The sequence below is a fragment of the Emys orbicularis genome, chromosome 6, assembly GCF_028017835.1.
Source record: "Emys orbicularis isolate rEmyOrb1 chromosome 6, rEmyOrb1.hap1, whole genome shotgun sequence".
Taxonomy (NCBI): domain Eukaryota; kingdom Metazoa; phylum Chordata; order Testudines; family Emydidae; genus Emys; species Emys orbicularis.
Genome location: NC_088688.1, coordinates 46,042,391 through 46,064,952, shown reverse-complemented (window position 1 = coordinate 46,064,952; position 22,562 = coordinate 46,042,391). Strand labels below are relative to the sequence as shown.

General features: G+C 39.1%; 1 protein-coding gene across 1 annotated transcript in view; it reads left to right on the top strand.

The window, feature by feature from the left end:
• The first annotated feature begins 2,129 nt into the window (after positions 1-2,129).
• AGGF1 (angiogenic factor with G-patch and FHA domains 1) overlaps positions 2,130-22,562 on the top strand; it is a 38,585-nt gene continuing 18,152 nt past the window's right edge. The window contains exons 1-5 of the mRNA XM_065406138.1: positions 2,130-2,312; positions 3,273-3,375; positions 4,899-5,104; positions 7,497-7,643; positions 9,859-10,044. Of these exons, the coding sequence (XP_065262210.1) occupies positions 2,130-2,312; positions 3,273-3,375; positions 4,899-5,104; positions 7,497-7,643; positions 9,859-10,044 (825 nt within the window). The remainder of the gene's footprint in view (positions 2,313-3,272; positions 3,376-4,898; positions 5,105-7,496; positions 7,644-9,858; positions 10,045-22,562) is intronic.

The window sequence follows — 22,562 nt, the reverse complement described above, 5'->3', positions numbered from 1 at the left end:
AGACCACATGTCTCTGGACTCCAACTTGGGATGTCAGTATTTTTCCACAAACTGGTCTGGGAACCCAGTTTTGAACCAAAGGGTTCCTGCCCTATGCTAAAGCTATATAAGGCAGGGAGTGACATCATCTGTGGTTCTTTACTCCCCACACACAAGAAGACTCCTGGAAACACCCGAGAAACAAAGACTGAAGTGGGGGAAGTGCTGGAACCAGGCTAAAGGGATTTCTAGCCTATGTATGAAAGACCTGGGAATTCCAAGCTATAAAGCAAGTGCAACTTGTCCCTTAAGAATCTGCAGCCTGCTTGTATCATCAGCCAGGGTAAGAATTTGCTAATTCATATCCTATCTTTCAAGTATCTTAGACTTCGTTTGTGTTTTTGTTTATTTATTAGGTAATCTGCTTTGATCTGTTTGCTATCACTTATAATCACTTAGAAATCTATCTTTTGTAGTTAATAAACTTGTTTTTGCTTTATCTAAACCAGTGAGTTGGAGTGAAGTGTGTGGGAAATTGTAGCTCAAAGGGCAAAGGCTGTTGCATATTCCTCTCCACATTGGGGGAGGAGGGAGAAGAACTCTATGAGCTTACACTGTACAGTTCCCTGTGCAGCGTAAAATGGTATAATTTTGGGTTTATGCTCCAGAGGGGGTATGTGTCTGGAGAGCTGAGAGTTACCTTGGCTTTAGCCTTTCTACTGTTGGCTTGTGCAGTGGCTAGTCAGAGAGCCTGCATGTAACTGCAGCTGGGTGTGTCCCTACCTGTATGAATGCTTGTGGAAGTGTAAGACCGGGAGTGGGTCTGCAGCTTGTCACAACTGCACAGTGAGAGAGGGAGCTGGTGGGTCAGAGGGTTCAGTGGTACCCCAGTTCCAGACAGCACCCCAGGGGGAACCCGTCTCAGGGGAGAGGGCAGAGGGAAAAGATGGAGTGGATGTTTTTGTTTTAAAAGTTATTTCAGAAATATGCTACTGTTTACAATGTTTGCATGTGTTTAGTATAAATATGTGGTTACTAATAAATTGTGTAGCACTCTTTGAATCTGACTGGAAGTATTATTGTTAATACCTTCCATTCAGGGTTTTGAATACAATAGCTCTTGGATTCGACTGTATGATGCTTTAAGAATCCCTATAAGACAATGCTCTGACTTACACATCAGCAAGAAATTACACCAGTTTGCAGGAAAAGGGGAGTGAAATAGTAGTTTAAAATTTAATCCAGCTCTATCACTCATAGTAGTACATGTACGTCAACTTTTTTGGAAACACCAGTTTCTGTACCATATTCAGATTTCAATGTATAAGATACAAGCAGGATAAAATCTAACCTAACACAGACCCAATCTCTGTCCGGTTTGACTCCAATTCAGCGCGTGCTCAGAGCAATGACGACCACAGGCTGCTCAGCAGAGTCTTCCAGCTCGCTGTGATTAATGGGACTGGGGTCGCTATTCAGCGTTTCTGCAGCTGTCGTTACACACACACACACACACACACGCGCGCGCGCGCGCTCCCCCCCGGCCCCCGTCTGCCCAGGGGCGGGCCACTCTCTCGAGCAGGGCTGAAGAGCCCCCGCCCTGAGCAATCAGGCTGCCCAGGATCAGGCTCTCCTACCCCGCCGGCTATTCGTCCTGAGCCCCTTGTAGCCAGTTACTCCCCTCCCCTCCCCACCTGTGAGGCACCACCGCATGCTGCCCTCCAACAGCATCACTAATGCGGAGTCCCTCCCGCTCACCCCGCCAATGGCGGTGCCCAGTGCACTGAACTCCGAGCACCCCCTGAACGAACACCAAAGAAGACCGCCATAAACCTCCCTATTTATATACCTAGGCGCACTGCGCAGGCGCATAGCTGAGCCCCAGCACCCTCGGTCACTTCCTGTTGCCCTGGGACCGTTTCCGGGTCACTCGCCCCTGCCCCGCCCCTTGGTGCTAGTGTAGTGCACTGCGCACTGCCGCAGCCTCTCGTTCCCGCCGGAAACTTTTCTTCAGGAGCGTTATTAGCCGGGCGCGAGGGAGTCCCGGGGGTGGGGCCATGGCGGGAGGCCGCCGCTGCCGCTTTGTCTCCTGGCTCTGGCTGCGCCTCTGCTCCGGCCGCTGAGGGTCCCTGGGAGCTAGAGCCCCGGGCATGGCCTCCCCGCCGCTCCCGGAGCCGGGCGCCGAGCTGCGGGCTCTGCAGGGGAAGGTGGAGGTGCTGGAGGCGGAGCTGGGGTCCTGCCGGAGCCAGCTGGAGCAGGTGCAGAGGCTGCTGCGCCACACGGAGCGGCTCTACCGGGAGGCCCAGGAGAGCAACGAGGCGCTGCAGACACAGGTACCGACCCCGTCCTACGCCGCTGCGGGTCTGTCCCCTCCCCGAGTCTCCCCCTGTCACCCGGACACGCCCTCCCCTCACCGCTGTGGTTTGCTCCCCTCCCCCCCACCAGACAGCCCCCTTCCCACACTGGCGCTGCCCTTCCCTTAGCAACCAGACACCTCATCAATTCCTGAGTTTTTAGGGTTTTCCCTCAGAGATCCGGGTCTGCAAGCCCAGCCCCTTGTTCCCTCTGGCTCTTGACAGGCTTTGGGCCCTGTTAGCCCATCATGTCGCTGAGCTGTTTTCCTCAGCTGCAGCACCAGACAATCATAAGCTCTAAAATTCTTCAGTCCAGGGAAAGTCCTACAGGGATATTTGATCTAATTTAGCTTCTCAAATTGAGTGCCCAGCATTGGAACTTAGTCCCAGCATTTTTGAAACCACCAACTACAAGTACGTTCTATATCGTATTCAGACTTACAAACCTGGTTCCTTAATCAAAAGGGAAGATTACACTAGGGAGAGGCAAGAGAAGGAAAAAGATGGATGACAGCCTGGTAAAGATTTGGGACAGTATGGGTCATAGAGGTTTTATAGCCTTTACACATTTTCAGACACATCACCAACTGTGGTATACTAAGATGATAAACATTATCCTTTAGGGACCCATGAAAAATGGGTGTTTTAATTTTAAACTTGTATCCTACAAACAATTAGGGGTTAGGTCCCTTCCTTCACATTGCCTTCTTTAATCAGTATAACTTTAATATGACTGGAATGTCATCTTTTGTTATGACACCCACTGGTCTTATATATGGGAGTCTCAAGAAACTAAAATCAGTTATGGTATTTATGGTAGACATAAATAGTTGTTTCTCTACAATATCTGCAAGAAAATAGAGCAGTATAGTTTTCTGAGATGGATAATTATAATGGCTTTGATTTAATATTTTTTATAATGCATGCTTTTTCTTGCAGGTTGAAGAGCTCAGTAAGGAAGTCCATGATAGGAAGAAAAGAGAGAGAGATACATCTAGTGTAGAAGTGCAAACTGAAGACTATGATTCTTGGCAACAATCAGGTAGCCAGTGGAAATTGCACTAGAAACAGTGGAAAGAGATCCTTAACACTTTCATTAATTAGTTAAATTAGTTCTCTGACTTAACTAACCCTGTAAATATTGTTCTCCATTTCTTATTAATTTGAAGCTTATTTTATATGCACATGTAGCTCCCCTTGCTCTCCTGCATCAAACACAACTTCTTGTCATTGCCTTTAAGGCCTTTCACAATTAAGCCCTGCCATTGTCTGTAGAAATCCAACTGCTGACCTCGGCTTTGTACTGCTGGTGATGTAGCTTTGATTGTCCACTTGTCTGCTTCTCCCTCAAGCAATCATGCTGCCCTGTATGCATGCAAAAAACCCTCTTCATCAAAATTTGGAAAGCTACCTGTGAGGAACTGGGAATATGATTCTACAATTTTTGAACTCTGTGTGAGATTATGCACCCTAGGTCTCTGTGTCAGATTGCAAACTCTGTTTTGACTGTACACCCTTCTGTCCTTCTCCAAGGTCTGTTTGCCTCCATGTTGGGTTGGCATTCAAAAGGCTGGTGACAGAAGAATAACAGTAGAGGGGAGTTGACCATTAAATACACAAAAGTTGTTAATTTGCTAAAAGACTGGTCCCTGCGCTGAAGAACTAGTTTAATGGGGGGAGGTCTCGTTGGTAAGTCACCTGATGGGCCTGTGCTTACGTGAGGAAGCTGGCAAGGGGGCCCCTGAACATGGGGCTGAAGGTTTTAAAAGGGTAGAAACTGGTCTGCTCAAGGGTCCATTTTGTCAAGTCCAGGAAGGAAAAGTCACCCAGCATATAGAAGCCTCATGAGGAAGGAGGGCCCTATCTGCTTTCCAGAGTCTGGATGGCCCAAGGGACTCAGACCACAGTCTAAAAACCCAAGGGGATCCAGAGCAGAGAGGCTTGGTTTCCCTTCAGAGCAGTCCTAGTCAGTGATTGGGAAGGGGCACTTGCTAGGATCCCATCCTCTTATCCTCTTTTAAATATCTCCCTAAAAACAACTTCTGCTGCATTGCATTTAAATCACTACTCTCTGGCGTTGATTAGGCAAATGTTGAGTTGCCCTTTAAGCTTTTACTAAACACAGTTCATTTTATTGTTATTTCATCATCCTAGTCCATTCTATTTCATCCACTTATTATGTGCTGTCTGATTTCTAGATTGTGAGCTTCCAGGGCAAGGAGCTCAGCTCTTTTTGTTTGTTTTTGTTTTGTTTGGTTTGACTTGTCTGTGCAGTGCCTTGGGCAATGATGTGCTGATCTTTAATGGAGGCTCCTAGGCACTAGCATAATAGAAGAATAAATAACAATTACTTGTGCATAGACTTCAGCCCTTGCATAAGTACATTTAAGCAAGTTTTCATTTGCTCAGCAAAAGTGGGGTAAACAAAAAATGGTCCATGCTACCTGGAAATTGACTCCAGTTGGCCTACCTGTGAAAAGTGAAGCACATGCATTAGGGTCCCTCAGGCTAATTTGTGTAAAATGTTACTTTGCTAATTTATGCAATTTAAACTTTTTTCTACAGATTATTACAATTATCAGAATTATTGTAACAACATTGATGCTCAAGATAACACATCTGAACTATCAGTGCAGCAGAACCATGAGAGTGAAGGTCCCAATCCTAATTCTACAGAGCAGTCTCAGGCAGGTGGTGATATTCATTCACACATTGGTAGCACAGAACTTGCTGAATGTGGACAAGGGGATAACTTAATCGAGAATTTACAGGTAGTAGAACTGTGTGTTTTGAAATACTTTTGGAGTCCTTAATCTGTCAACATGTCTATGATTTTGAAAGTCTAGCTTCAGTTCCGATATTACTATATGAGATCGCTGTTTCAGTGATCCAGTACTGAAGATTGTTTACAAACTTTTCTCCTTTGTGCAATAAAACTAGGGTCCCAGTTCTTCGATCAGGTCCACCAGTGTGGATCTGGGTGCAGGATCGGGGCTAGGTTGTAAAGGTGTATGCACATTTTAAAGCAAGAAAATTTAAGATACATAGAATTTAGATTAGGAGCTATAATTGCATCATGTTTTTACACAGGGAACATCCTTCTAATCTGCATTATGTGGAACCATAAATACACAACAGCATTTATAGTTTTTTTTTTTTTTTTTTTTTTTATAAAAAGCAGTCACATAACTTTGCATCCTCTAGGGATAGTAGTCCACTGATTCGTCCATCTCTGTAAAGCTGGAACCAAATGGGATTTTTTTTCTTTTAAGGAGCAATTTAAAGGAAGTGTGCATGTGTGTGTGCATGTGGTGGCGTGGGCCTGGCCTGGCATGGCCTGGAAGCATGAAAAGTAGCCCAGCCAGAAGTATTTGCAAAACGTGAGCAGATAGGTTGCAGGTGCAGCTGGAGAGGTATGCAGAAGTGGACAAGGAAATTGAGATTGCAGCCAGAGGTACTGCATTGGAGGTGAGTGTGGGAAGAAGCTCCAGATGTGTGGGGAAAGAGAAAGTGTAGCAACCTGAAAGGGAAAAAAGGGATGCTTTTAGACGAGTTGAAGATAAATGGAATTAATGGATCAAAACAATGGTAAGGCTCTGACAATGAGTAGGAACTGCAAAGGAGAAGGCTTTTGTACCATTAGTTGTGAAATTGTGGGAAAAGCCTGGGAGAGAGGGTCGATACCAGAAGATGGGGTGGGGGGGGGGGGGAAGTAGCAGAGGAGAGAGAGACACATAAGGTCTGAGGTATCTTATCTAAGGCCATGTCTACACTTACAAGCATGCAGCGACACAACTGTACCAATACAGCTGTGCCACTGTAAGATCGTTTGCGTAGCCGCATTATGCCAACGGGAGAGAGTTCTGCTGTCAACATAATAAAACCAGCTCAATGAGCAGCGGTAGCTATGTCGGTGGGAAACATAGCTTATGCTGGCAAAACTTGTGTAACTCAGTGTGTGGTGTGTTTTTTAAAGTTTTGCCGACATAAGTGCTAGTGTAGAGATGGCCAAAGAATTGATGCTGTGCTTCTCACCATAGTATCTGGAGTAGGCTGCAACTAGTATACACAGTTTAAAACCAAAGCAGTTCGTTTTTAAATAGATCCTGAAATGAATGGGGAGCAGGGGGGAGTTTGAGAAAAGGTGTGTGATGTGGCTATACTTCTTTTGTATGCTTGAGAAGGCAGACAGTAGCATCATGTGCATGCTGGAAACTGGAGAGCTAGAATTTGGAAAGGTTCTAGAGAAAGGAGCTTCATCAGTCAATGGGAGAGGGGATGAAAACATGAATAGGGGATCTCAGCAGAGGTGGACTCAAGCCAGTGACATTGATGTTTGTTATAGAGTTTATGGTCACTTTCTATTAAGGGTACATTTATAAATAGTTAATAAATGATCTATGAATGTTTTAATAAGTGATAGATACTAGTACAACAGAAGGTATTCTAGATGGTTATATGCAACCCAATGACATGGATATCAATCTCCAACACATACTACTCGTGTCTATAACATACTTAATAAATTAGTAATAGATGTTATAACCTTTTATAAACTAATAAATGTACCCTTCATATAGTGTATGGCTGGATTTATAAATTACTCAGATAGCATGGTGATGAACACATAAATGCATAGGTAGGCCTATATGGGCATAGTTGCAGTGCTCATAAGTATTATGTCGATCACAGTATTGGATTAAAAGTACTTACGCTCAAATCTTTTATCAACAGAATAGGTATAACATGGGCATTGGCAGTGCCAGCTCTCCCACTTCCCTATGCTGTCAGTTTGCTTTACCCCCGATGTAGGTGGACAATATATAGGGATAAGAAAGGAGTTCACTCTATGCCTGTCAGTCCACCACCTCTCAAAGTATCTCAGTTGTGGTGCTGGTTTTGCAATCTAGTACTTAAACACTGAACTGAGAACCAAAATTTATTTTATAAAGGTCACTGTGGGGCCAACAGATGGTAACTTTTCTTCACTATTGTCAGTGACCTAAGTCACTTTTGTATTGATTAATGAAAAATGAAAGGCTTTGGGTGATCAGCATTTTAAAGAAATATCCATTTTAATAAACTGAAGTGTGTTACAATGGAAGAATAAAAGCTGACCTTTCTTGTAGCAGGCAACTTACTTTTTTTATTATCTGATCTTAGGAATCAGAAGATACTTCGTTAGCAGAAGGTACATTAGCAGAAAGCTTGAGAGCTGCTGCAGAAGCTGCTGTATCACAGACTGGGTTTATTTACGATGAGAATACTGGATTGTATTATGACCATAGCACTGGATTCTACTATAATTCGGTAAGTTTCTTTTTCAAAATCATTGATGTTTTGCATATATGGATCTGTACCATTTGCCTGATATAACAAAAGTTGGAGTAATAAAGATTAATGGAATCAACAGAGAACTAAAACCCAAGCTGATTTTATAATTTAAAGTAAGTATTGATTGAGTGTGCTATCCCCATGTCAACTTGATAATTATTTATAAAGTTGCCAGTGATTTCAGGTAGAAATAAGCGCTAGTTTCAGAAATGTACTTTCTATAAAGATTGTTTTCATTGTTTTCATATCCTGAGAAATAATTTGAAAAGAAAAGGAAAATTTCATATCCAAGCACGTTTTTTCTAAACAGTGTGACAAAACTGGAGTAACACTATTGTTTTCAGTGGTTTAACTCTAGACTGAAACCAATGCAACAGAGGTCAGACACTGCTGAATGTTTTTCATGGGATATCAAGCTGTTTAATTGGTTCAGTCTGAGGAAAAAAATCACAAAAATGTGTCCCTTGATGTGAACAATATAAATCATGTTTACTGTGATTTAAGGAATTCTTAATAGCGTTTTCCATAATTTTTGCATTATTAAGTTGATGGTGTTCCGGTTTCTGTGAACCAATTAAAATTCACTGTAGTTCAAAGATCAGTGCAAACACTTACTCTCAAACTGTCAGGTTCCTCACACATGCAATTGCAGTGTTTTGTGCAGTCATCCAGTTCACATATGCTGTTTAAAAGTGCAGTTGCTGAATGATGATAAATGTCAGTGTGAATAGCAAATTTAGGCCTTTATCTAGTTCCTTGCAGACCCTGTGTACTGTTAACATTTTTGTACTATTAACAAAGATGTCTCTTATTAAGAAGAGAATTATTTTTGCAGCAAATTATTCTACAATAGCAAAGCTTCTGTTGGAGTCTTTATTTTACAAATTAGACTTAGAAACTTGAGCTTAAAAATAAGTCAAATTTTGAACAAAACAGATTGTAGTAGCCTGCCCTGAGTGATTGAGATTTCTCTGCTACCAAAAGCATATTCGGAGAAAGTGTAGGAAACCATTCCATTTAGCTGGATGCTCTTATGCTTAATTGAAAATAATTTTGGGAGTAAATAAAAAAGAATATTAAGACTGTCTACACTACAAATTACTTCAGTATAACTTACATCACTCAGGGGTGTGAATAATCCACACCCCTGAGCGACATAAATTATTCTGACCTAAGTGTGGAGGCAGGAGTTATTAAGCCGACAGAGAGCTTAGAGCGTCTTCACCAGAAGCGCTGGAGCGGCGCAGCTGTGCCACTGTAAATAATGTAGTGTAGACATAGCCCAAGACCTCAGGCAAAGTGGATCAAAATACTTGGAGTTATTCAGCTTCAGCAATATAGATGAGTCTTCATTTACAAATGTGGATGTCTTTTTCTTTTGTAAGGCGTCTATTTTGCTATGAATGCAAGAGCATAAATGTTAATCTTAATGGAAGTTACTGAAGGAAGACTAGACTCTTGAATTTGCAACACTGCATGGGCAAACTCAGTCATATGCTTTGGAAATGTATGTAATACTCATGAAAAGTGCTATACTGACAGCACTAGAAAGTGAAGGACAGCTACAGCACAGACACTGGTTTTACAAGCTTTCCAACACACTCACCATTTTGGCTCAACCCTGCACCACCACCTGTTTTACTCTCTGTTTTTAGGGATGCTTATTCCTAATGTTTTATTTTCAGTATTGTTAATGTGTTATTGATGCTCCAATCCTGCAAACATTTGAAGCTTGTTGGGCTACTCACAGAAGCAATGTTAAGCCTGTGTATAAATGTTTGCAGGATTGGAATCATAGGATCCAGCCTCATTTTGTATCACAGTTAATTGGAGGGATAGCTCAGTGGTTTGAGCATTGGCCTGCTAAACCCAGGGTTGTGAGTTCAATCCTTGAGGGGGCCATTTTTAGGGATCTGGGGCAAAATCAGTACTTGGTCCTGCTAGTGAAGGCAGGGGGCTGGACTCGATGACCTTTCAAGGTCCCTTCCAGTTCTATGAGATAGGTATATCTCCAAATTAGTGTTTGTATTTTCTTGTCTAATGACTGTTGCTATGGTAATATGTAATAGTATTTAGCACATTGTTACATGTATGTGAACTTCACGCACAGTTCTTTATTAATTTGATGTTTCGCTAGGCAGTACATAAATCAGATTAAAGGATGCATTGTGCTTTATTTTTCCTTTTAAAGGAAAATCAACTTTATTATGATCCAACCACTGGAATTTATTACTATTGTGATGTTGAAAGTGGCCGATATCAGTTTCATTCACGAGTGGATCTGCAGTCTTACCAGGCTTCAACCACTCAGACTAAGGATAAAAAAGGGAAAAAGAAAAGAAAAGATCCAGAGTGGATTACTGCAAATGAATATAAGGTAATTTATTTCAGATTTGCAAATATTTATCAAATGCAAAAATTATTTTTCTGTGATGCAACTTGTGATTAACAAATGTGTGTGCATTTTGTGAACTGAAGGAATGATATGTATCCAAAATGTGACCAATGCATCTCTAAAAGTTAAGAATTAATACTAGAAAGTGTTAATAATTTTCTGATTGAAGGGGCTAAAGGGGGGGCCTTAAGTCAGCATGTCTTTGTTTTTCTCAGTTTGAACTGTAATTGCAGCACAAAGTATATACAACACTTTAAACTCACACGAGTCATAACTCTGCAGTAGATAAGTACAACAAGGTAAATTGAGGAAGGGAGTAGCAGATTTAGTTTGAATATAATTGCTTTTATATCAGAACACTAATGTTACCTTAATGTGTTTGTTTTTAAATTCCTTTTTTGTGTATAAAAATATAGGAAAACTTTAAGAAAAATCAATGTGAATATCTTTATCCCACAAGCCCATTCTATTGACATCTTCTTGAATCTATAGTCATTTGGATCCAATATGATATTCATAGAATTATTTTAATTAATATTCTTTCCCACCCTTCTATTCAGATACCATTTGTTCAGGCCATCTTTTTGTCATCTACTGTGTCAACTGAACTATTGTGATATACATCTTAATACGTAAATGGACACTGAAATCAATGTATATTTTAAGAAAAGTTTAGCGCCTCTTTTACTACATTTTGTCTCCCAAATGCTAAAACAGTTTACTGTGTACTACATTATAAGTAGACATTTCGAACTTGTACTTAGACATACTATCATCTTCAAGTGGTACAAGTTGTGGTACAAGTTCTGTTGCCATTGATGCTTATAGCAGAATTAAAGAAACATCTTCCTAATGCATATCAATATTTGCTATATCATGATTGTTGCAGAGGAACACCATTTGAATTGTAAATCAAGTTTTTTTTTCTACTACTAATTTAATTATACATGTTGATTACCTCAGTTCACAGTGCTTGCTAGTTTGCATTTCTAAAACAGAATGCAGTATTATCTATTTTCCTCCATGAAATTACATGAGCATCTCAGATTTCAGCCAGTCGTGTTGTCTAAAACCTAGAATAAAAAAAAATTCATGCTTTTACATGTAGGGATTCTCAACCTTCCTGAATCAAGTCCCCAACTAGCTTTATTTTTATTTTTTTCAATTGGAGCCCTTCCCACTCGCCCCACCCTTACAATAGTGAGTGGGATACTGTCACCTAGTGTTGCTAATGCATTTGTTCAGGAGATATAAGGCAAATTACTTAAAATGCAAGTCAAATGGTACTGTAAAAAACACCCCTTCTCTGTATTAGTGCTGCCGATGTCAGTCAGTGAGAGAGGTTTGGGCTTGTTTGGTATTGGAACTCGGATCAGTGCGAGGTTCAGTGTTTGAAAGGCAGAGTTGTGGGTCATCTACTTGGAGCTGTTTCTATACTTTGTCTTCAGTGCTGTAAGTCTGGAAAACCCAACTTTGCCTGGGTATGATGAAGCAAAAGGTAGAAAGCGTAGAGAGCTCTGGGAATTTCTCTGTAATTGAAAGCCAGAAGTTTGAGAGAGAAAAAGTTCCAAAATTGTCCTCCTGTCTGCTGTGGCATTTCAGCTCAATTTGCTATACTTCTACCTCCCCTGAAAGATGGCTTTAACCTACAGAAATGAGCAGATCATGAGTCCAGGCAAATGAGCTGCAGTCTTCTTGGAAGTAGTAACTGAATAGTGCTTTCAGTCCCATCACATGTTCAACAACGGCAGCTTGTAGCTCATCATAATTAGGCTTGAAAGGATTAGATTTTTATCAGTAAATGTCAGTTTTACCATATACACACATGCCAATGAAAAATATTTCTATCAATAATAATTGAAATTTACAGATAGGCAAAGTAAGAAAATTGCTGCTTGAAAACTTATTAGAGTTTGGTTTAAGGCTATTTACTTTGTATATTTTGACATGATGCTGACAACTCATGTTTTAATGGTTATAAAGCTTGAATATCAATATCTGTCATTAAATAATTACTGTTTGGGCCCCCCATAATTTTCCACAAGTGTGAACATTTAAATAGCTAAAAGTAAAAGCTTAAAATAAACAGATATTAGCCATTGAATTATAAAAAAATAAAAATAAGTTCTGCCAAGCATAATTGCCACCTCACAATCCTAGAGGAAATCTGAAAATGTGGGAAATGTTGTAGTTTCCACTTGCAAATCAAGAGGCCCACATGTCCTGATTCTGAATAGAATTTAATTTGTCTGATAGGAGGATTTATTCTTCACTTGCACAGATGCATTTAGTGAATTCAGATGGTTGAAAACTTTAACCAAGTAAGCAAACAGTGCCAGCCAAAGGTAGTCACGAAGGTGGTTAACTAGATCAGACTTTGCATCAGTTAAGATGATTTTAACCTCTTCACATAACTCAAAAAGGCGAAGTACTCTTTCTCTTGATAACTACCTTTGGTTTGGAGTAGTAGGTGGTGATTATTGTCATGCTGTCTGGAGTAGCTCACAACCATGAATGCCAACCTCGGGGCAGACTCAAAAAGCAGGGCAGAAACCCCAAACTGGTTGTATGCTCTATAATTAGATTTCACCAACCCAATAACAAGATGAACTCAATTTGCTCAATATAACAGTCTTACTATGGAGTCACAGACAGTTCCTTGGGCATTCCAGTCTATCTTGCCACCCACGCAAGCTGGGCTCTGTGATAGGTGGTCACTTTACACCAAAAAGCGCAACAATATTCAGGTTACTCCCAGTCCCAAAGGACCAGTCACTTATCCCAGGTCATTTGTACTCAGATCTCAAACCAAATATCACACCTGTAGCCAATCCTGTAATAAATTAACTAAAGATTTATAAACTAAGGAAAGAAATTAGTTATTTACAAGGTTAAAACAGGAAACACATGCACACACAAATTAGTTACAGTCTTAGATTTAAAAAGGTAATATAAACTCCTATAGTAAGCATATCTATATGTCCTTTAGGGCTGACCCATGCTAAACTGTATGGGGATCTTTTTTTATGTTTAGGAGTCTTTTCCCCTCAAAGTCCAGACACCACAAAAATCCAGTTTCTCCTTGTCAGAGATTTTTATCCGCTTCACTCCAGAATCCAAGCTGATGGGATAAGTTCATGTGTAGGTCTCCCCTTCATGGAGGGAGTAAGGAATGCAGTCAACAAGGTCTTTGTCCTTTGATGCTACACAATGCCTCATTTGCCTTCAGTGGACCATCTTGTGTTCAGGACAAGCACTTTACCTTAATTAATGCTGCTTTTCCTGTTTGGCGAGTTACACAATTAGAGGTTTACAATGCAAATACTCAGTATAACTTTATATCATGGGATACAGATATTATAAGTAGGATTAATACATTAAACATCCTACAAACATTCCATAAAGTCTAAACACTAAATACATTCATATAACACTAATAGCTATTTTAACTGTACTAACCCACAGGTAAGCCAGACTGATTTCCACCTATGCATTTGTCAGTGTACACTGGGGCACTGTGCCTTTGGCATGAGTTGGCATCTAGTCTGCCAACATCACAATGATTAGATCCCATTTCCTGACAGAACTGAAAATAAATGTGCATTAAGTGGCCGTGCTTTTATAAAATTGATTATCCTACACGGCTTGCTGCATAACTGACTTCAAGGCTGAGGCATTTTCTTAGCAGCCGAAGCTTCTCTGTGTATAATGCAGTGTGTCCATTTGGCACTGGTGGCTACTTACTGAATGAATGTGGGTGATAAAACTACTGAGCTTTTCCCATCATGGATCAAGCACTGCAAATCCCAAGTCATCTAATAATATTATCTAGCACAGTGGCTCTCAACCTTTCCAGACTACTGTACTCCTTTCAAGAGTCTGAATTGTCTTGCAGACACCCAAGTTACACCTCCATTTAAAAATTACTTGCTTACAAAATCAGACATAAAAATACAAAAGTGTCACAGCACATTTTTACTGAAAAATTGCTTTCTCATTTTTACCATATGATTATAAAATAAATCAATTGGAATATAAATATTGTATTTACATTTGTGTATAGTATAGAGAGCAATACAATGATTGTATGAAATGTTAGATTGAACTGACTTGGCTAGTGCTTTTTATGTAGCCTGTTGTAAAACTAGGCAAATACCAAGATGAGTTGATGTACCCCCTGGAAGACCTCTGCGTACCCCCAGGGGTACATGTACCCCTGGTTGAGAACCACTGATCTAGCATTTCAGATTTGTTGCCCGGTGTATGTTGAAAGGGGTTGACAAAAAAAATTCTTCAGAAGTGACTCAGTGCACAAAACTGACATAGACAAGCAGTTGTACAGCTCTGGCAATATCTGTTGTCTTAAGTTGGATTGCATTGTATTGACTCATCTGAATATATTTCAGCACTTGATGGTTCACACCACTGAGTTCTGAAATTCTGCAACTCACTGTGTTGTTTGAAAGTGGAATGGCACCATCCTGCAGAGCTGAGCTTTCCCCAGACATAATGGAACAAATCTTTACAACTGGCAAAATCAGTGTGTCTGCTGTGGTGTGAGGCTTAGTATGACACGGCATATGACGGTTTAAGATGCTTTGCAGGCAGTGTAGCATGCTTGCTTATAGTGCTTTTTGGCTGCTTTAATGCTTTGAGTCTTCCTTTGAAAAAGTCAGGTGGCTACCCTCTAGTCCACGATGTCTCATCTCAATTTGCAAGGCTTCAAGCTGCCATTAGCCAGTACATCACCACAGACAATGCTTTGTGGATGAGGTTCATTTGCAGTGCCAATAAATGTAAATCCCATTTCCAAGTAACTTTCTTCATATTTCCAAACTTTTTGTTTCTTCGAAGATGAAGCACTAATACAATCACCATCTCTTTTCATGCCACAAAAACTGATCCATTTTATGTACTGTACAAGGCAGCTATTTCTAATGATTATGCACTAGAAGAACTGCAAAATTGGATTTTCCAAATGCCTGAAGGAGAGGAAGGGTATAAACCTCAGGTCTCTGGCCCCCAACTACTTACAATACCAGGTGGCAACCCCAGAAAATAGGTTCCATTATCTGTTTGCAGTTACTTCCCTGAGCTAAATCCAAAGATAGAGTACTTAACACCATCCACAAGACACTCAGGCCTAACGTTATAAAAATGGCCTCCAGTTCTGTGGGTGCTGTTATTTACACCTGTAGTTGCATACACTTAGTAATGATCTGATTGCACCTGTAGGTTACTTAACCAGGCATCTTAAGGGCACAGACGTCAGGTTCCTGGCTCTACTCCTCCAGTTACCTACATCACTTGGTGGCAACACCAGGGTTCAGCACATTGCCTCCCCTTTCTCAACCTTAGGTCTGGCAATGCACTGGGCCTCTGGGCTTGGAGAGCTGCAGAGGTGCCCACATTGGTAATCCCTGGAATTGCGGGGGGAAGGGTGGACGTAGCTTCTTGTACAATAACGGGCTCTTAATAGTAACTCCAGCCACTCCCTGCTCCACTTCAGCCTCTGGGAAGTAGCAGCATTAAGGCTGTAGGCTGTGGAGGGGAATATAATGGCTAGGGCTCTGGACAGGGATTCTGGGAGGAGGGGGGTTGAGGAAAGGGCTCTGGACCTACCCCCATGGAAGCCACACACCCTTAACCTGTAGGCTCAGTGCTTTGAGCTCTCCTGAGGGGTTGGAACCTTTAATGGCATTACAGCCACATGCACTAGATTGCATTGCCATTCACTCAAGTTTGGCCTGGCTGCCCTTCCGCACTCCACCTGGTAGCAGTGATCCAAAGGCATGTCATGCTCAGTAGTTACATAGAAACATTTCAGTTGTTTGGGAGAATTGTTAATAAAATAGAAACGTTTTATATCAGAAAGCAGGGGAAAGCTACCTTTGGGGGGGAAGTGGAGTGGCAGAATTTTATTCAGTTAATGATGGATTGGATAATTTTTCATAGCAAACTTAGAGTTAATTTGTGTGGAACAGGCGCTTAAAATGGTGTTGCTTTGTCATAAGGGTCAGATCAGTATTGCCTAAAATATAGTGTTAAAAATAATGGCCTTAAAGTGTTTTACTTTGTCAGTAAGTACATCTACACTTAAATTCTGCATCATTATCTAGCATGTATCATACATTTCTACCAGAAACAGCTGTTTATTATTTACATTCTCTCCTTTCTTTGTGAGAAAAATGTTTTTTGTCACAAATAACTTGGAGGGTACTCTAGCTGAAGCAACTAAGTTATTTTCCTTGCTCTTCCTCAGACTCCCTCCAGTTTTCTGTTTGAGAGACAAGGTGGAGAAGGATGAGACTACCTTTTTAGGCATCCTGCGGTTTTGAGAGACCTGTCCAAAGTATGCACAAATTTACTGAATACAGTTGTGCTCCATCTTTATTAGAAGACCATCTCCATTAAGGAGCCCATATTTGTCAGACCCCTTTGGTAGCTTTTTAATACAGGTTTCACAGTATGATTAATCTCTAGTTTTCTTTCATTGTAGGTGAAGATGCCTCTAGTTGACCCCCTTCACAGTGCTAGTGGAAGTAGTTCCATACCTAGAACAGTTGCCATGAGTAGAGTAGATTCCCACTCTGGAATATCAGAGGCAGCAGGCCATCCCAGTCTGAAAGCATGCAGTTAGCACCGTTGAAGAGCACAGTGAACTCTTAGGCTTGAGGGGGGGGGGGGGAAAGCTAGCGAAGGGGGCATTTAAAAATAGTTGTATTTTGTACAAAATGTCCAAATCAGTAGTAATGTGAAAGCATAACTCTACTGATGCCACTTCTCCCCCAGTATATTACAGATGCAGAGCTTAATTCCGCTAATGACAATCTGCAAGATTGAAAAGTCAGAATGGTGAACGCTTGTCTGTTGGCAAAAAAAGAGTAGACTACTTAGTCAGTTCTGAGTGATAAAGTGTTTCACATATCTAACAATATTTACAAGAATAAAGCACCATACAAGTTAAGGGAACACTCTACCCTAGCTAGCAAAAGCATATCAACACATCTTGGTGCTTTTCCACATTGCCCTTGTCTTCTTCCACTTCTGCTATGTAATCATATTCCATATGGCCTCTTGGATTGAATTAATTTGATTTTTAGTAAGATATTTTATATATGAAATCTTGTTAGCAAATTAAATCTTGTATGGAGATTGGATGATATAGTCAAAAGGCAAGAGGGTAAACATCCACAATTTATGATGTGGTCTATGCTAGATGCTTTTTAACTATGTACCTTGATCAAGCAGGCAAATCAGTTTACAACTTGATTGGGCAACAAGATATGCATTAACATGAAAAAAATCCAAAGTAAATAAGATAGGCAGTGCACTATTTTCTTAAATGTAGTTATTGTATCTTTGAGCACAATAATTAAAAAGAAATGGTGTTTCCAAAGTTAACAGCAATTACTTTTTGCTGTTTTGTAAATACAAGCAAATGGCAAAACATAAATAGAAAATGAAGTGTAAAAATAGTCTGTTATAGTCACAATTTATATTGAAAATAGTCACTGAAAGGTTTTTTGAGAATTTTTATATAACTATATACATTTTTATTATTGTCGTGTTCTTAAGCATCTTACCTAGTTGAGTTGCAATACTTCCATTTTCAGTGATCATCTTATTATATAAAGAAATATATTGAGTAATAAGAAAATTACCAGCTTGTGTAGAAATTATGACAACACTTGTTACATAAAAACTAAGGAAGATTTTCCTGTTGTAAAACTTACCTTATTAACTACTGCTGCTGCTGTCAGAAGTCATTAGTTCATGTTGATAAGGTAATGTTTCTTGGCAACATTGTATGTCTAGTCTTTTTTTTTTTGAGGCACAAGATAGTCAATTTATAGTAATTATTTTAGCATTTTAAAGATGTCTTTTTAATCTGAAAATGAACCAGGTTTGTTTGTAATGAGTAATGTTTTATGGTTCCAGTGTTGTATCTTATGCAGATAGATTTGCTGCTAAATCTTGCTTGAACCATTATCTTTGCCGGATACCTTACTTTAAATACTGTTTGAAAAAGTCATATCTCTTGTCTTGCACTCCAACTTTATGTATCAGTATATACAAATTTAGATCTACTCTGCATTCCTGTCACTGTAGAGATCAGAGAATATATATTGCATAGTCAAGGGATGCTGATTCATGTCTCTTTGTCTTATAAAGCATTCTTTTAAGAGAAAAGCAATTTAAATTTTCCCAGCTTTATACTGTAATCAGTCCTATCGCTTGATATCAGGAATCCTAAACAGTCCATTATAATTTCATTATGACAAAATATAAAGCATCCCCCAGGGTAGGTAATAGAAACTTGGAGGTTGCCTACAAATATTCATTGGACTAGTAATGTTATTTTGAAAATGAAATTATTATTTCTGGTTATTTCACAGTGAGTTACCAATTACTTTAAAGTGCAGATTTATTCTGAAAAGTGACTGAAAAAAGCAACTTCTTACTCAGTTGACCAGGTCCATGTTTGCATTCATAGTCCTAGTTAGCCAGTAACATAAAGAGATAAGTTTTTATTACATTTTACTTTACATTTCTCTCTTCCAGAGCCTATATAGCTGAGAGAATGAGCTGGATTTTATTTTGGTTTGCACATCATTAACAGAATTGGTAACTTAAATTCTGAATGCAGAATCTTTATTTCTGGTGATACATAAGTCAGATGGAACCCAGCTTGACTTGCAGACTCCAGGTTGAGTTTGCAGAGTTAGCAGATTTTAAAAAAATAAAGGAAGAGAAGGAATTTTTAATTGTACTGTTTAAAACTCCTGTACAAACAGATTAGATCTCAAAGGTTAATTGACAAACAATAAACCTGGAGCCCCATCCATCCTTTATAACAGTAACTTTTCAGAGTAGAAGTGCACTTTAGTTACTAGCTTATTAAATATAAACAAAATTGTTGATATAAATATTTTTATATAAGTATTAAAAGAGAGAGTTCCAAATACAGAAAGTAAGGAAATTCAGAGTTGAGACAGTATAGGTTGAGTTATTCTAGGTATACGGTGACATACAGTACTAATACAGTAGGTTTTTTCCACAAAAGTAATCAATGAATTTTTACCAGTTTATTCCACTTAAACCATTTTTCTTCAGAGTTCAGTAGTTAATCTAATAAAGGCAGTAAATTGACTAATTTCTCTCATTTATTCTTCTCAACCACATTTCTTTTAATATTTGTTTTTGCAGCCACAGTGATGATACATTTATTGACTATAGTCTCAAAAAATCTAAACAGATATCAGTTTATTTTCAGCAACTCAGGACATTTTCCTAACACCATACTAATGAGCAATATATTCCCAACATTTGAAATGTTCCTTAAAGAGACATATAAGTGTAGGCACACAAAAGGTTAACCTTAATTTAAAAAAAAAAAAAAAATCCCACACTTTTTTTACATATTTTGGAGAAATAGAATTACATAATAGAAAGCCATAGAAGGCGTCTACTAAAATATTGCACTTTTATTGCAAAAAATATTAAAATATTTTTTTCCATCTTTAATATCATCTATAAAACAAAGCTGTTAATTTTTGTATAAATAACGGAAATGTATGCTAGTTCCTTTTAGATATATTTTTATAGGGATATTCATTCTTTTAGATCTCCACAGTCACTTATTACAGACATTTTTTCTTTGCAGGCATGAAACAGAATTTTGCCCAAGAAATTTGTTTTTAATAGATAATCCTAACGTCTGTCTCTGATAGGACACAGAATCAGATAAACTTATGTTTTCCTTGATCCATAAGGGCTTGGTGCAATACATATTGAAGTCAATTGAAGTTTTTCTGTTAACTTCAGTGGGCATTGGATCAGGTTTCTATTTCTTCTGGCTGTGAGGGGTTGAAAAAGAATAATATTGGGGGAGGATCCTCTTCATACATGGAAAAAACGTTTAAAAGTAAGTGAATTTGGGAGAATAAAAAACAGAACCTTTAAAAACCGAACAAGGATTGGATAAATGATAAACATAGGCCTCTGATACTGTAACTAGAGCTGTGGGTTCCACACAGGTGCAAAGATGATGTCTCTGTGTGGCTCTATTTGCCAGATTGGGGCCTGAGAGACTACACAAAATTACTAATTTGAGGCCTGTTGGCTGCATCCAGTTTCTTATGTAATTTGCTCATAAACACATTAGTAGCTTTTATTTGATCACAATAGAAACTAGTTTTGATTGTCTGTGTCCAACATTTTTATCTTGATGCCATGCTGACTGTACAGTTCACTTCTCTGACAGAATTCAATAGGCTATCTCAAAACTAGACGCATCTTAGCTATCTTTCCAGGAGACAGCGTTTAATAGCAAATATTTCCCATAGAACTCTTGAAACAGATGATATTTTTTACAGTGTGCAGTTTACTATTTGCTGCTATTCATCCTGTCTTTAGGTACATCAATTGACAGAAACCATGGCTAATCTGAAGATTTCTTCTTTTGAATTGGCAGCTTCTGGTGAAGGTAGAGTTGAGACACCAAACACGTTAGTCTGTGGATGTTTACCTTTAACCTTGATAGATTAAAAAAATTCTTAGTAGCTGGGTAGTTGCTGTTTAAATGTTTTTTTACCTGGAGGAAATAGGATTAAATTTATTGCACCTATTTGCCATAAATCAAATCCGGTTTTTAAATTATTTTCTAATTGAACTGAAATGTACAAATCCAGACATCTGCAGAAAACTTTGACAAGCCTTCTGTCTAAATTATAGTTGCCAAAAGAAATATTAAGCATCCTGTTACATCAATATATGGTGTCTTGACTAACCAAGAATCACCTTTGATGTTCTTACGGTAACAATCACATTTGTGCTGCTTGCTCTGTAAAGGTGCCTGCCAAAAGGACTGGGGTGGGGGTTTTGCTGCCCCCCCCCTTTTTTTTAACTTATGATATATGAAAATGGCCTGACTCTTTTTTTTTCTTTACATTGGAAACTCGGGTTCTGGGTTGCTGGAAGACTGGAATAACTGGAGAATTAGTGGAATGGTGGCATTAAACAAGTGGAAGCTTAGATATATGATTCTCCATGCCCTGTCACCAGGCTGGGAATGAGCGTCTTATAAATCCTCCAGTAGAAAAATCAGAAGTCTGCCGTTTATATTTCTCGGAATCTTAAGGAATTGACATTTGTCTCAGCTTTTTCAAAAAAAAGTACTGGTTCCTTCCTCTAAGCAGTAGTTATGTTGAATGAAGTCTGATTATTAATATAGTACATGTGTTGTTGCACATTTACAGAGATGTTCTGTTCTGCATTAATACTACAACTGATATATTATGAAAAGTCTTCTTCTGCACTGTTACTCTTTTGTACGTCACTGCTTTTGCATTTTTTTTCAGATGCCATATTTCCGTTAAGATGCCCTTGTGCTTTAAGAATGAATTGAAGAGTGTCTACAGGTTTAACATTACAGAGCACCAGGGCATGACGGAAGGAACAAAATTTGTTCCTTTTAAGAATGGAAAGGTGGAAGCTGCCACCCGTAAATAAATAAATAAACCCCAGATCTTTACAGAAATGTTGGATTAACCAACAAAACCATAAATATTTCATGCATCCTTGATTCCTAAATTTATTTGTTGCTGTACCCAAAGCATGCCAGGAGCTTTATGAACAAGTATAAAGTCATGGGCCTTCCCCAAAGAACTCAGACTGAGTGTCTGATCCTGCAAAGGGATTTACAAGCATGGATCCTTATGCCCACAGAGTTCCATTGTCTTCAATGCTTTGCTTCAGCAGTAGTCTACACATGCATAAGGATCCAAGCTTGTAGCTCACTTTGCAGGATCAGGACTAAGTCTGTGGTTGTGAGGGCTCAGCATCATGCAGGATCAGGTCTCAAATAAGAACTTTCCAACAGGGGTATTCAGTATATATCATGAATAACATTGCGTTTGTTTTTGTACATTTGAAACAACCAGTCAATAAATTCCTGACCCTGCTGCCATGAACTTCAGTAAGAGCAGAATTGGGCCAATAAATTGTCAATTAAAAATGTAACACTAAATTCTTTTTCGTTGGTTTAAAGGTGATCTGCAAATATCTACACTTAAATAAACAGGCTTTCTATTAAGTACTGAATGCCCCCACTTAAACAGCTGAATTGGGATGTTTCAGTACATTTCTGAAGCTGACTTTGCTTTTTTCTTTTACATGGCGTAATGTGCTGAAAGCCATCTATATTTGTTGATTTGGGGCAGTGAGTTCGCATGTAATACTACATTTTTGTCAGGAGGAGGGGGAGATTGCTTTTAGATAATTTGTTTATGTATATTCACTTGCTTTCCTTTTTTAAATTGAGTAGTCTGTTACTGCTGAAATCAGAATGTTGTATAAGTTTTATGTTTATATGGGCATTGATACTTTAAAAAAAATATTGTTTAGGATGTATGTGTCATGCTTTTTCTGAACATTTGATCTGCATACAAGAATTTAAAATGTGTATTGCAGTTTTCATCCAAGAGTATCTAATCTTA